General features: G+C 39.8%; 1 protein-coding gene across 1 annotated transcript in view; it reads right to left on the bottom strand.

The window, feature by feature from the left end:
- Positions 1-828: 828 nt before the first annotated feature.
- Positions 829-15,433, bottom strand: part of LOC132271958 (pre-mRNA-splicing factor ATP-dependent RNA helicase DEAH10-like) — a 29,967-nt gene continuing 15,362 nt past the window's right edge. The window contains exons 7-13 of the mRNA XM_059773472.1: positions 7,548-7,708; positions 6,858-7,043; positions 5,277-5,508; positions 3,105-3,304; positions 2,638-2,772; positions 2,255-2,463; positions 829-1,898 (exon numbers count right to left, since the gene is read on the bottom strand). Coding sequence (XP_059629455.1) covers positions 2,280-2,463; positions 2,638-2,772; positions 3,105-3,304; positions 5,277-5,508; positions 6,858-7,043; positions 7,548-7,708 — 1,098 coding nt within the window. The 3' untranslated portion in view covers positions 829-1,898; positions 2,255-2,279. The remainder of the gene's footprint in view (positions 1,899-2,254; positions 2,464-2,637; positions 2,773-3,104; positions 3,305-5,276; positions 5,509-6,857; positions 7,044-7,547; positions 7,709-15,433) is intronic.

Raw genomic sequence — 15,433 nt, forward strand, 5'->3', positions numbered from 1 at the left:
TTAGAGTTCCAGTAGTAACTACTTACCTTAGTAGTTGAAACTGGACTTAACAGAAATTAACCAGGACTGGTTGACTCATCATTGGTTCTTAAGAATTTGATTGACATTAGTTGGCTCTTCAATTTTTATTATTATTTTTTTTTATTTTATTATTTTTTTCTTCTTCTCCTTCTGTTCTTCGGGATCGTGTGGGGTACATCAAACATGATATCACACCACTTCTCAAGCTATGTTTGATTGTGCTAATTTGAATTGCATTGGGATTGTAATTTCACGATAACAGTCCCACCCATTCAATTCCAAATCTAATATTTGAATAAATGTGAGAATTCAAGTGTAATTAAATTTCTATTCTAATGTTATTGTTTGGATAAAATCTTTGATTTAGAATTAAATTAAACAATCTAAATAAATATGTATATAGATATATGTAAAATAAATTATATGGACAAGTATATCATTTATTGTATATATATATCTATATGGACAAATATATACTAGTAATATATAAGACAAATTTAAAAAGAAAAGTAATCCGTCTTCCGACCTCAATTACCAATTCCTCCTCCGAATACAACGTGGTTGGGAATAAATTGAAAAAAAAGAGATATTTACGTAATTTTTTTTAAAAGTTTCAACATAATCCAATTGCGTTATATTCAGAGGAAGAGTCAACAATTGAGGTCGGAAGACCTATCATTTTTCATTTAAAAATGATATCAAAGAAAAATATCTATTGAGAAAAGATGATGGCTAACAAAAAAGTGATCCCCAAAATTATTGATAGAAGCATTTGGAATTATCACCACCTTAATAGCAGCATGTAGCTTTAAATTTTTTTTTTTTTTTTTTTTTTGGTACAAATTAACTTATTCCCAAAGCCGGATTCGATATATGACTGAGAAGGTGACACTGAAATCTTTGAAACCACATTACACAACTATAATGGCAATGAAAAAAAAAAAAAACAAACAAACAAACAAAACAAAACAAAATGCCAAACTGTATCAGCCTCTTACCTCCCATAAGGGGTTCAGGGTTTCAGTCTAAGAAGAGACAAGTGTGTGTGAGTACCAACTAGAACCCAAAAAAAAAAAAAGTATCTCGGTCACCTTCCATCAACATAATTTAACGATCGCTTGTAGAGTACAGCCATCTACAAAGAAACATAAACTCATGACATGCACACACACAGCAATCATAACTCACGCGTTCAGTATATGGCTCACTGGGTGACTAGCTCTCTCAAGTTCTAAAGTAGGGAGGTTCATAACCCTTCTCTGCCATTCATATTGTGCCATAAATTACACAATAAAATAAAATACTTAAAGAATACATGGGAAAAAAAATAATACAAACAAAACCAGTCCTTGTTCTTGTGTTTGTCTGCTGGTTAGCTGGAGTGGGGAAAAAAGCTCAAGCATGGCTTGGCGTGGCCGCCACACCCCCTCCAAACAAGTCACGACTTGCGATCTCAACTCGTTAATGTTAAATGTTTTGAATAAAGTGAACGAGAAACTCACCAAAGCAGCACCTTTACAGGACGACAACTACATCTGCAACACTGGTTTACGCTCACCTTGCACATTTATCAATAACTCTTCTCAAGATAATAAGACTGAAACATAACCTGCCTTTGGATGCATTGGTCAAGTAAAATCGACTTGAGAATCTATGATTCCCTTCTTAAGAAGTGACCCATGGTTAGAAGATCCATGGCACACCCGCCGAAAACAATGACTGGGAGGCTTATCGAAATTCAGAAACCTTCTCCAGCAGCCGTAACTCACTGAATGGACCGGGATTGCATTACCACAAAAAGTCCAGCTTAAGCTGTGTTTCGTTTAGGCCCCCTTCAAGTACCTTGCCAAAGGTCACCAGTGTCAACACCTCTTTTCCTGTAGCAAGATATAGTATACGTCATCATACATAATGCTAAATATTTCAATTACGATACATATAAAATTCCTAAATATTTAGTGGTTCTGACATATAATATCAGGAAGGTATGATTAGATTAGTGCGGCGGTCCAAACAAGAAAAACATCTTTAACCCTTAGAGCCAAAACCTGAGCTGGTAACTTGGAGTCAGCTGCTCCGTTTTAGCCAGGACATTATTCAGGCATAACAAGTTGAGACCTCGTAAAAAAATATTTGCATGGTAGCATACCAGTCTAGTGTTACAGTAAGCTAGTCTACAAACAACCACCATAGTGCAATGAAATGTACAGTAGAGACTAAAAATAAATCTTACCCTTGTGGAGTGACACCAGAAATTTCTACTCCTGCAAGGCGAAGTATTGAGGAGCCAGTTCAGGTAGCCACAAATAATCAATTCTAGTAACGTTGCGGATGTAATTATGATTAGTTCGGACAATCTCGTCGAAAACTATGCACTCTGGTTTTGTCCGGAATAACACAGAAGAAGGGTGGATCTGGACCACCTGACCACTTGACAAAACCCTGTCATTTGGTAGGTAAACTAACTGTGAGATGAATTGAGATGGAAAAAGAGTGTTTATTGAGAAATTAAAAAATATAGGAAAGACTGGCCACGATCCATGTCAAAAAGCAAAATAGCTGTGGAGACATGAATACCGCTGTACAATTTAGAACACTATAAGGTGTTTCCAGTACCTGTATGTACCATCAGCCTGCTTCAAAGCTGCATTGAGGAAAAAGGAAGCAGCAAGGCATCTGCGAAACTGCAGCATGTCATCTCCACAAGAAGTACCATGGAGACTCATTTGTCCAACATTTACCCGAATCTGACTGCAAGATTGATAATATAATTCATCATTTACCCAAATTTGACTGCAATAAGTGCAGGAAAAAAAATAGAATGCATATCTAGAGAATCTACAAAATATAGCATCACTTGAGAGGACAACATAGAGACCCATTTTGAGAGATCTTATTTGAGTGTCAAACCAAAGATGAAACAAAATTTGAGGGCCTGGATGTGACGACACACTAGCACATCCCTCTTCTTAATAAGATCGCCATGGAAAACAAATTATGTAAGGACTACCTAATTTGAATAAAAGCAGACAGGGGTTTTAGCAATATATTGCTTTAAACCCAACAATGAGAATACAACCAACCTGTGAATGTCACGAGCGTGCCTCAGGGAGCGGCTATTTATGAAATTTTCCTTGCACCATTTTCTCAGATTTTTTTCAGTTTTTTCTCTACTGTTTCCAAACTTACTCTTTTCCAAGAACTCATCAGAAGCCCGGTACACGTTAATTAAAGTCAGATGGTCCCCCTCTGGACTTGAGAAGCATTTCATTGCAGTTCGTGCCTGGCCCAACAGGAGAAATTATGTTCAGAATATTAGCTTTACATATGAATGTGTTAATGTTATATAAAATATCATTTTACCTTACAAGAAGAAGAAGAACTCTAAGAACCTTTTCAATTATTGACTGTTTTGATCCTTCCCAAAAGTATATCTCGTTTTAACCCCCAGAAGACTATTTTTATGCCTTACAGAACCCTTAAAAAAAAAAAAAAAAAGAAGAAGAAGAAGAAAAAGAAAAAGAAGATGCCTCCTAAAATATGCCCCACCCAACACAACATATAATATAGGCTCCAGTGGCTAAAAATTCATGGGTTCTACCACTCTTCTTTTTGTAGTTCCAGAGTTCATTTGATGATGCCTTGGCAGGATAGATGATAGCCAGGTGGAGGGGTTCTAAGGAAAGAACGTAGGTAGAGAAATGTGGCAGGTGGCTTTGTTATGTAAAGGATGGAGCATTTGGAAAGAGAGCCATAGGAACTTGAAGGGGTAGAAAAGCCTATTTTTGCTCATAAGTATAGCATCTTGAGTTTTCTTTCTTTGGATTGGTAATAGCTCTTTTTATGTTTAATTCTCTTGTAAAATTTCTTAGTAAGATGACAGTATAGCTTTGCACTTACCTAGTACTAGCATAAATGGGTGCACCCCCCTTTGGTGCTTTCCCATGATACTTATCCTAATTAAATATATATATATATAGTAACAATAACACTAGAACTAAACTCTATTCCCAAAGATGAAACACTTTTAAATGTAACAAAATACAACAATATTCTTAGAAAGACTCCGACCAAATCTTAATGACTAAAATACATCAAATGTCACATCATCTTCTCGTGGATCCAACAATTTGTTGATTCAATGGTATCTGCCACTAACAAAGGGCTACCATGTTAGGATGCATCAAATATCCATCATAATTTAATTTACTTCTTATTTTTCATGCAAAATAATCCAGCCAATAATATCAAATAGACCCTTTACACGGTTTGCCAATTTCAATTGTAAGACAAACCAAATCAACTCAATCCAACAAAACCTTACTCCAGTCTCATTCTGATCAGTCTAAGACCACAACAACAATAAAAATAAAGGCTACCAATCTCATTCTGATCCGTCTAAGACCACAACAACAACAAAACTACAGGCTACTATATCATTTAATACCTCAACCTATTATAAAATTTCAGTCTGACTTTTACATAATATTTCTCTTAATGTAGGCTATGTCACTATTCAGCAATAGTGCAGTTCTAGATCCTCATTGCACATAGACAAATCCATTTAATCCTTTTCTCTACCATCTCCAGTTGGTCCACATCTACTAATAAATGTATTAATTGTAATTCTAACTTTCCTAATATAGTTATACATTTTAATATCCTCATTTTGAACATACTCTTTTTCTTTTCTTTTTTTATTTTAAAGTATTTTGGCCATACTCATTTTATGACATGCTCAGTCCAACAGAGCTAAGTTATATCTACTCTTCGAAAATGTGAGACATGCCCGTGCTGGACATGCAACACTCGGCGCATGGATATGGTTGGACGTGCATCTACAATATTTCAAGTGCATTATGTAATTGTATGAAAAATACTTTACTATGTTCATTTTGATATATTATTGCTCTAAAATGACTACAAAAATTATTATTTCCCATAGATATTGACCTTTCAACCTCATAGGTCAAAAAGGATTACTAACTACTTCAGAATCAGATCTTCACTTAAGCACATCACACTTTAATTCTTTGAGCAATCCCTCCACTTACCATATCATTTTCCACCTCCTCCATGCCTATTCAAATTAAAGAACCTAACCTAAAGAGCAATCATGGCATCTCTTTCTCAAGTTACTGATCAACTCACTCATTTCAGATATTCTGAGTAAGGTACTAACTGTCAGTATAAACAATGTAAACTAAAAGCTATGAGAAAACAAGCAGCACTATATAGAAGTCATGAATGCATACCTCTTCTAACTTTTCACGAGGAGCATAAAAAATAGATTCCACAGAGAGCATAGCAACAGTTATTAACATTTCCTCTAAGCAATTGAACTGACTGGAAAGGATGAGAGCCTTGGAATGAATAGGCTCCAACGGCAATCGAGCCATTTGATGCCCTACTGGATCCGACAGTTTATACTCCTCCGTAAGAGCACCTAACAAGACCAGTAACTCCAATGATTTCATGATAGTCATCCTGTTCAAATGAATGAAAATCAAATGATTAATCATATAACAAAAAATTTTGTAAGAACAGACATGCTCATTCTATGATAAAATGTCAAAAACCAATAATTTGCTGGTAAACAGTGCAGTCTCCTTGAGATAGCAGCAAAAAGAAGTGAACAAATGGCAAAAGTTAAATAATTACCAAAACGGAATGATCAATAATTAGTTAGCCAATGACTTCACATATACACTGAACACTGATAAATAAATCGCAAGGTAGTGTTCTCAGTCGGACATATCATAAGCCATTTTCTCATTATTCAAGTAACTGAAAGTTAGACTTTTTGGTCCAGCCGATGTGAAAAACAGAACAACCAGCAGAGAAGAGACATTACGTGATTTTTCTTAAAAAGGAAATAAGTACTGCATGCTCACATATGAATAAATTATTTTACAATATTAAAAAAAAATTATATAAGAAAAAGTCTAAATTGCCAATCTGATACATCAAAAAAGTAGACACTCAAAGATCAAGCGATTAAGATAATAGAACCCCAATATAGAAAGATAAGTTATGCAATGCATCCTAGAGCACATTTCTTCAAATGATAGTCGATGAGCAAGCAGTGAATGGAAGCAAGTATCCTTTAAGGTCTGACAATGTAGTGCCACATAAAAGAGGACCAAATGGAAGATTTAATTCAAGGATTTGCTCTTCTTTCTCACATAACAAGAAGCTTGCATTTTTATAATCAAATTTCATCTATCGAGTACACTTACCATATAATGGTCCTAAGATTTCCCAACTGTCCAGCAAGAGTAGGAGGAATTTGAATTAGTACAAGATGCTGAATTAAATTGGATGAAACTAGGATCATGCTAAATCCGCCATGCATTAGAGCAAATAAAACAAAACCCCGACCACCTAACCCACTTAAATCCAACCTATTAGAATATGTTAAGGTTCGAACTAGGGTTTGGGGACCAAACCCAAAAGCAAACCAATAATCTTTTACCACAATATTTCTTAACATGAATTTAGTTACATTCCTAACTGCTTTTCATACTTCTAAACATGATAAGTTGTAGGGTTGGTACTTGCAAAGTTGTACTACTAGAACAGGAGGTCAAGAAAATGTAAATTGGGATATACAACAAGATGAACATAAAAAATAAAAAAGAGATAACATGGAATGTAAATCACTTACCAAAAAAAAAAAACACATGACTTAACAAGATAAAAGGACCTATATAGAGTAAGAAGAAAATAAGATGTAATTAACCCTTGAAGCTTAGTTAGCTTAAATATTAAATAATAAAAAAGAACACCCATTAGTGCAAAACGTTAGATAATGCAAGTGACATTGTTTTACTGACGTCGATGGTTTTTCCATGAAGTCAAACCCAATAATATCATCAACACCTAGGGCCTTGAGCTGCAAAATGACATTTGAGAGGTTGCACCGTTTGATCTCTGGATCTGTGGAATCTTTAAGTTTCTCAAATATACGCTCTGGATAAAGACGGTAGCATTTCCCATGTCCTTCACGCCCAGCACGTCCACTGCGAGAAATGTAAGAGGCATAAGATTTAAGGCTCAATTTATGTTGAAAAAAGCAAAAAGAAAAAAAGTCCTTTTATGAAGAAATATTTTTTTTGGTAAGTTAGGCGCTCTCATTTTTAAATATTCTCCTTTTTTCCTTTCTTTTGGGGGATAAAAGAGAGCAATTAATAATAAACTCATTAAAGATATTAAACAAATAAAATAAATATGTATTACAGGTTTTTGGCAAACAACACGTCCTTTTATTTCAAGAGAAACTTACTAAATTCATAAATAAAAATATATCGCAGGTTTTGGCAAACATCACAACAATATCTCAATCTGCAATGCGAAGGGGTTAACTATAAACAACATAAATAATCTCCTAGCGACTAAACTCACTTAATACTCTTGAGCATCACAACTGAATCCTCTCAAGCATCACTAAATAAAATGGACAATTAGTATTCACATGTCAAATATTTCATATAGATATACCATCATACATAATCCAGTGTGTCTACCTCCTTTGAAGAGCCTGTGCCTTTGAGGTTGCAACAATAACCAACGATTCAACCCCAGTGCGAGAACAATAGTCACGCGTTTTCACCACTCCAGGATCGATAACATACTTGATTCCAGGTATTGTCACAGATGTCTCAGCAATATTAGTTGCCAGTATCACCTACATAGAACATACATGCATATCAACTGGTAGCTAGAACATGGATGACCAAACAGCTTTTTTAAGAACTGCTGACAGAGTGAAATGATTATAAAAAAAATATCAAGTTTAGCTAGGACTATTGCATATAATATTAAACATTCAACCTTATCTAGATATTCATGCCAAAGATAATTATAGGATAAAACAAATAAACAGCACCACCATTTAACGAACGTATTGTAATATTTTTCAACTCAAACATCAAGTGCCCCTATGGTACATCATCATAGACACATATAAGCATCTGAAAAAACACTTCCATCACCAAGGACAGGCTTCAATATTGGAAGATCTTGATTTAGTGACATCCTTTGAAAGAGAGGATTAATGCAGTTTGGAGGTCTTCCTACCAACGTGTATGACAAAACTGATAGTCATGCAGAATTAAAAGAACAAAATAAAAACATTTTTTTAGCTGCTAAGCCAGTGCTTTTATAATCCAGTTACCCACTTCTTGATGCCCTTGAATACAACAAAAGAACAGCTACCAAGGAACAATGCTTAAAGGGCAAGGCACCGGCGAATACAAGACAACACTATCATGCAAATGGAGATTAAAGATAATGGCTCTTTTATTCTTGACATGATCTTTTTGCTTGATTATACCAATAGCTAGTGCTTTCCTAATGCACTCGCGTAAGATAAGCATAGTAAACAAGATAATAATTTAAAAAAAAAAAAAAAAACAATTGCATCATTGACAACAAGATCTTGCGGCATACGGCCGTACGGGCCTCTTTTCTTTCCTTTTGGGATTTTTTTTTTTTTTTTTTTTTTTTTTTTTTTTTTTTTTGTTAAGTAAAAATTTTATAAAAAAAACGCTCAGAAGGGGAACGAAACCCATGCAAATACAAAAGACCACAAAGGCCTCAAGCCTTCAAAGAGGCTAAAAAATCAACTACTTCCTCCAAAGAAAAATGATCTCTTCCTGAAACCCAACAAAAAAGAGTAGAAATAATCGAGAATTTAAGCACCGAAATTGACAAAGCCTTTCCTTCAAAGAATCTCCTATTCCTTTCAAGCCATAAACACCACCACACACAAAGCGGCGTAGCCCTCCACGCATCCTGACTGAGAGCCCCCACAGGGCAACCTCTCCACGCCTCAATCAACCCTCTAGCAGATCCAGGCATAACCTAAGAAACACCAAATAAGCCAAGCATCAAAACCCAACACTCTCTAGCCAAAGGGCAATGAATAAGAAGGCGATTCACAGACTCCTCATCACTAAGACACATAGAGCAATGGTTGACCACCACCTGGCTTCTCCTTCTCAGATTATCCTGGGTTAAAATCCTACCCAGGACCGAAGTCCACACAAAGAAAGCCACCTTAAGAGGAGCCTTGGATCGCCAAACAGACTTCCAAGAGAAACGAACTCCGGGAACAAAAGAGAGGCACTTGAAGAAAGACCTCACCTCAAAGCGCCCCTGAGAGTTTGCAATCCAAGACCAACAGTCTGAATCCTCCTCCACAATCCTCTGGCGATATAACAACTCCAAGAAACGAATGACCTCCTCGATCTCCCAATCCTGAAATGAACGCCTGAATCGAACATCCCAAACCAGTCTTCCATTATCAAGATGATAACAGTTAACCACCATGGCCTGCTTATCCATAGCAATCCTGTAAAGCTGAGGAAAGGCGAGGGCAAGAGGCACATCTCCACACCACACATCCTCCCAGAAGCAAATCCTCCTCCCATCTCTGAGACGAAACCGAATGTGCTTGGAAAAATCATTCCAACCCTTCCGAATAAATTTCCAAACCCCCACCCCCCGAGGATCTCTAACTTCCAAAGAACTCCACCCTCCTCTCATTTCCCCAAAACGACATGTCACAACCCTCCTCCAAAGCCGAGGTCTCTCCACCCCGAACCTCCACAACCATTTCCCAAGGAGGGCCTTATTAAAGGGCACCAATTTATGGAGACCTAACCCGCCATTGCGAATTGGCCTGCAAACTTGGTCCCATCTCACCAAATGAAACTTAAACTCTTCACCTCCACCCCCCCACAGAAAATTACGCTGCAACCTCTCTATCCTTTCCGCAACTGAAGAGGGAATCTGGAAAAGAGAGATAAAATACGTGGGAAGACAAGAGAGGGTGCTCTTAATCAGCGTGACCCTACCGCCCTTGGAGAGATACTGCTTCTTCCAACCCGCCAACCTTCTCTCAAATCTGTCCATCACTGGATCCCAAATCCCCACACACCTCGAAGGAGTTCCCAGAGGCAATCCTAAGTAAGAAATGGGAAATGAACCAGTACAACAGCCAAGAATATCAGCAAAAGTCTCAATCTCAGGGACCTCCCCAACCGGCACCAAAACACTTTTTCCCACATTCACTTTAAGGCCGGAAACAACTTGGAACCAAATCAAAACACATCTCAAATATCTAATCTGAGAAACGTTCGCATCACAAAGAACTAAAGTGTCATCAGCAAACATCAAATGAGAGATTTCCAACTGAGAATCTGCCTCCCTGCCCACCCGAAAGCCTCTCAAAAGACCCAACTCGGTAGCCCTTCTTATCAATCTACTAAGGGCCTCCATCACAAACAAGAACAAGAAAGGGGAAAGGGGATCTCCCTGTCTTAAGCCCCTTGAACTAGAGAAAAAACTAGTAGGAGCACCATTAATAAGGATCAAAAAGCGAGCACTGGAAATACAAAAATGAATCCATCTCCTCCATCTATCACCGAACCCCATCCTCCCCATCAGGTACAGAAGAAAGCTCCAACTTACATGATCATACGCCTTCTCAATGTCCAACTTACAAAGAACACCCGGGGTTCCAACACGCAATCTGGAGTCCACACACTCACTTGCAATAAGGACTGAATCCAAAATTTGACGGCCTCTTACAAAAGCGTTTTGAGAGTCCGAAATGATGCCATCCAACACTTTCCTCAATCTTGAAGCAAGCACCTTGGCAATCAGCTTGTAGATGCAACCCACCAGGCTAATAGGGCGAAAATCTCTAACATTCAAAGCACCTCCCTTTTTTGGAATGAGAGCATTGAACGTGGCATTCAAGTTTTTCTCAAAAGATTCCCGAGAATGGAAAGCATGGAAAGTGCCCATCACCTCTCCTTTAACCACTTCCCAACATTCAAGAAGAAATCTCATAGTAAAACCATCTGGACCTGGGGCCTTATCCCCATTGCAACTCTTCAAAGCAAACAGAACTTCCTCCTCAGAAAAAGGCAACTCCAAGCCCAAACACTCCTCCTCAGAAATGGAGTCAAACTGCAACCCTTCGAGCAAAGGTCTCCACTCAACAGACTCGTTGAACAAATTCTCAAAAAATTCTGAGAATCCTTTGCGAATCTCCTCCTCCTTACAAAAAATGACCCCCTCGACTCGAATCCTCCCTATATGATTGCCTCTTTTATGAGCATTAGCCAATCTGTGGAAAAATTTAGTGTTTCGATCCCCCTCCTTAAGCCACAAAGCTCGAAATTTTTGCCTCCACGAGATCTCCTCCAAGACAGCAATCTCAGAAAACTCCGCCTTGCACACCGCCCTCCTAGCCTTCAAAGAATCCACCAAATCCCCTTGACCCTCCATCTGATCAATAGCCGCTATTTCAGCAAGAACCCGATTTTTCCTCCATTCAAGGTTCCCAAAAACCTCTTTATTCCAAGTCTTAAGATTATCCTTTAAAAGACGCAATCTGCCTGCTAGCACATGACTAGGGGTGCCAACCACATCATACCTTTCCCACTAGAGACGGACCCTCTCCAGAAAGCCCTCAGCCCGCAACCACATGTTCTCGAATCTGAAAGGAGAGCGCCTACTGCACAAACCGCCACAATCCAACATCAACGGAACATGGTCAGAGATAGGACGAGCCAATGTAGCCTGAACAACATCAGAGAACCTCTCCTCCCACTCCCCGGACACAAGGAATTTGTCAATCCGAGAAAGGGTAAGAGGAGATCGGCCACTGGACCAAGTAAATGGCCCTCCAACCAAAGGCAAATCAATCAAACCAAACTCATCAATAAACTCCGAGAAAGCCTCCATATCAGATGTCCACCTACCTCCCGTTGACCTCTCAAACGGAGAACGAACAGCATTAAAGTCCCTACCAATACACCAAGGCAAACACCAACAACTTCTAATCTCTCCCAACTCCTCCCAAAGTAAATGGTGTAAACCGTCCTCCGAAGGACTGTAGACACCCGAAAAAACCCTATGAACCCCATCCTCAGCCAAAGCAAGAACATATGAAACAGAGAAACGCCCAACCTGAGCATCGACTTTAGACACCCATCTGTTATCCCACATAATTAAGATGCCCCCCGAGGAACCAACAGCATCCAAAGCAATCCACTCCACAAATCTCCCACCCCAAAGAATCCTCATAATCCTGTCAGACATCGAAGCAAGCTTAGTCTCTTGGAGGCATACCACATGGCCCCCACCTTTACGAATAACCGACTTCACTACTTTCCTCCTAACCGGGTCATTGAGACCCCGAAACATTCCATGAAAGAATTTGTAGCTTCATTGGGAAACACTTGGAATAACCAACCCTCCTTCCCTTCCTCCACCTTTCCCACCTGATCTGGACCCCCGATTTCTCCTCTCATACGTGATAAGGTCATTTGGACTTTGCATCACTGTCTCCCCTTTCTCCTCCTGCAACCCCACCTTATCACCCTCCTTTTTCTGAAAATGAGATTTGAGAACATCATTAAACAAACACATCGCCTCATCCACCCTGCCCTCAAAAGAAACACCCAGCAGAGGGCTCACTTCCAGACCCTTCTCCCTCACCCACTCCTCCTCAGTGTCATTCACCCCAACATTTGTCGAGGCACTGGTCCAATTCCCTCCGGGGGGGACAACAGCCAAAGGCACAGCCAAATTCACTGCTTGTTCCAAGTCTTCCCATGGAATCATGCCCGAATCCCCATCAAAAGAAGAACCTGCAGCTTCCCCCCAATCATCAAGAATAGAAGAAGAATGCGAACAAAACTGCGAAACAGGCTCCTCCTCAGTCAAAACTCCTCCTGAATCACAGAAAAAACCTTTCGAAGCCAAATGGTTTCGTAACTCCTTCAGCAGAATTGAGGCCGTATCATCATCAAGTTTCAACTTTACATCCCAACCTACACAAACTGTAACCCCCTCACACAAGCCATCACATCTCCAAGAAAAGCCAAGTCGATTCCCAGCAACACCATCCGGCCTGTCGGTCAAAACAGATTCCCTCTCACCCACCGAAGCTAAAGAGTGAGAAACATTAGTAGAACCACCCAACTCCAGTCCCAAAGAAGTGGTCGACCCCCCCAAGAAAGGAGAACACATCTTAGGAGAGGGAGAACCTAAAGGAACTGAAAACATACCGGAGTCAAAACCCATCTGCAAAGACGCCACCCATTTTTGCTTTTCCTTTCGAGACCACTTTTTGCGAAGAGCAGGAAGGATAACCTTTTTCTTAGGCAAATGATGTCTTAGCACCTGCTCCTTCACTCTCCGATCTCCCTTAATTCTCGCTCTCATCGAACCAGTTGCACAAGGAGCCAAGGCATCTCCTGAGACATCTCCTAATGAAGACAAGGGCTCGAAACTATTAGACCCCAACCCAGATCCACAGTTCTGTCCAACCTTAACCCCCAAATGCTCATTAACATAAGTTTCTTTAGAATAGTGGACGCTCGGCCCACTAACAGAAAAAACTTTAGGAGAATGGACGCTCTGCCCACCAACAGTAGCTTCTTTAGAAGATTGGGTACACTGTCCACCAACAGACAATTCTTTAGAGTAAATGGGACACGGCCTGCCATCCACAATACCAGAAATAGGCCTCTTATAAACTGAAGGAGGTCTTTTAGGCCCAATAAGGAGTCCAGCAGGCTTAGGCAAAACATTTGAAGAAACAAAAGCCCTGGAACCAAGCCCACCATTCAGCCCAACAGAGTTAGAATTTGAAATAATCGTGGGAACAGCTGTTCTCCACTGGGAACGTATAGGGCCTGAGCGCCAACCACGTGGACAATCAGGAAACCACCCCCTCCCACACGCCTGAAAGGCGTGAAGAACACCGCGTCGTCTTGAATGATCCCGTTGCTGCACAAAAGGTCGACGACCATTTCCGGCGAGACCTCCTCCCCTCTGCAACGTCTGAAACCCTTCTTGCCGTCGGCGATTCTGAAAGCCAAGGAGCCCTTCCTTCCGGTTCTGCTTCTGATTGAAAATCCGTTTAAAGCATTCGGAATTACGTATCCATAGCGCATCTCTCCATTCTTCCCACCTCTGAAAATCAGCCATTCCTTTTTTCCCCATGGATTCCCACCGTAACCATTCTTTCTCCTTAAGCAAGTGCGAACCATCACCGCCTTCCAAGCTATCAATCGTGGGGACAAGCTCGGGAGGCTTCTCCTCCCAAATAAACACTTTATAGCAAAACTATTCATCGTGAATGAATACAAACGGAGGGCAACTTTGACCATCAGAGACGGTGATGCGAACTCGTTCAGCATCCAAAGCTTCATCAGCATCCACCCAAATAAACCCACCACAAAGATCGCCAACTGTCACGAACAGAGCATGACTCCAAAGGTGGAGAGGAAGACCGTACAGCGTTACCTTCTTCAGCCCCTTCTCTTTCAACTCATCCGAGCACCCTACCCGAAAGCTCCAAGCCTCCAAACACAGAGATGCCGTTCCCCAGTCACGGCGACCCCCTTTGAGAACACGAGAGGCTTCGGTCGAGGAGGGGAACCGGAAAAGCAGTAAGGAATTCGGCAGAGTCGAAACCGTTACACCTGAGGATACCTTCCAAGTACGCGAGGCCCAAGCTGCGATCTGAGCGCCATCACCCACTTCCTTATCAAATTTTTAAACCAGACACGACTGAAGATCGTCTCTTTTTCTTCGAAAACCGAATCATCATCCAAAAATATCGATGGCCCACGATACGGATTTGCAGATCTAGCAGATCCACCTTGGAACAAGCGAGGCAATCTAGCAACCTCCAAAAACGATCGCATGACTTAAGGTCAAAGTAATTTTTTCAACTTTTCTTTTGGGTTTGTTTGGCAACTATTTTTGTTTTGTATTTTTAGCTGGAGACAAGTGGCGAAATCATGTTTGGTAACATTTGTTACATTTTGCACAATATCGCATCTGCTTCAGAAAAAGGCCCAAATCCAGAAACAAGGAAAAGATGTTTTTACTTTTTTTTGTTATTGTAACTAAACGATTAAGGGCCTTTTTGGCAACCACTTCTGCTTTGTGTTTTTTGCTTCGAATAGTGTATTATAGCGAAGCAAAAGCACAAAGCGTGTTTGGCTGCGATTTGAATAGTACCGAAGTGCTTCGAAAAAAGAGGCCAAAACCGGAAGCACCAAATTGCTTCCGCACTGTGGTGATGAACAGTACCCAAAAAAAAACAAAAACAAAACAAAACAAAACTCTAAAAGGACCTTTTTAACTAGCCATTTTATTTTTCAAACTTGCAATACTTTTTTACCAAAACATTTTTTCATGTTTTTGCTTTCAAAAATCTTGCAACAAATGTATGTTACCAAACATGCTTCTGAATGGTATTGAACACACTCCAAAGTAGAAACATTGTTTCTGCTTCGAGTCAAAGCAACTATGGTTCCCAAACAGGCCCTAAGTTTTTATTAAAAGGCCAATATAATGTAAAACCCTCTTCTTCTTT

The sequence above is a fragment of the Cornus florida genome, unplaced genomic scaffold, assembly GCF_030987335.1.
Source record: "Cornus florida cultivar Cherokee Brave unplaced genomic scaffold, ASM3098733v1 CherokeeBrave_3.0.0_Hap2_Chr08, whole genome shotgun sequence".
Lineage (NCBI taxonomy): Eukaryota > Viridiplantae > Streptophyta > Magnoliopsida > Cornales > Cornaceae > Cornus > Cornus florida.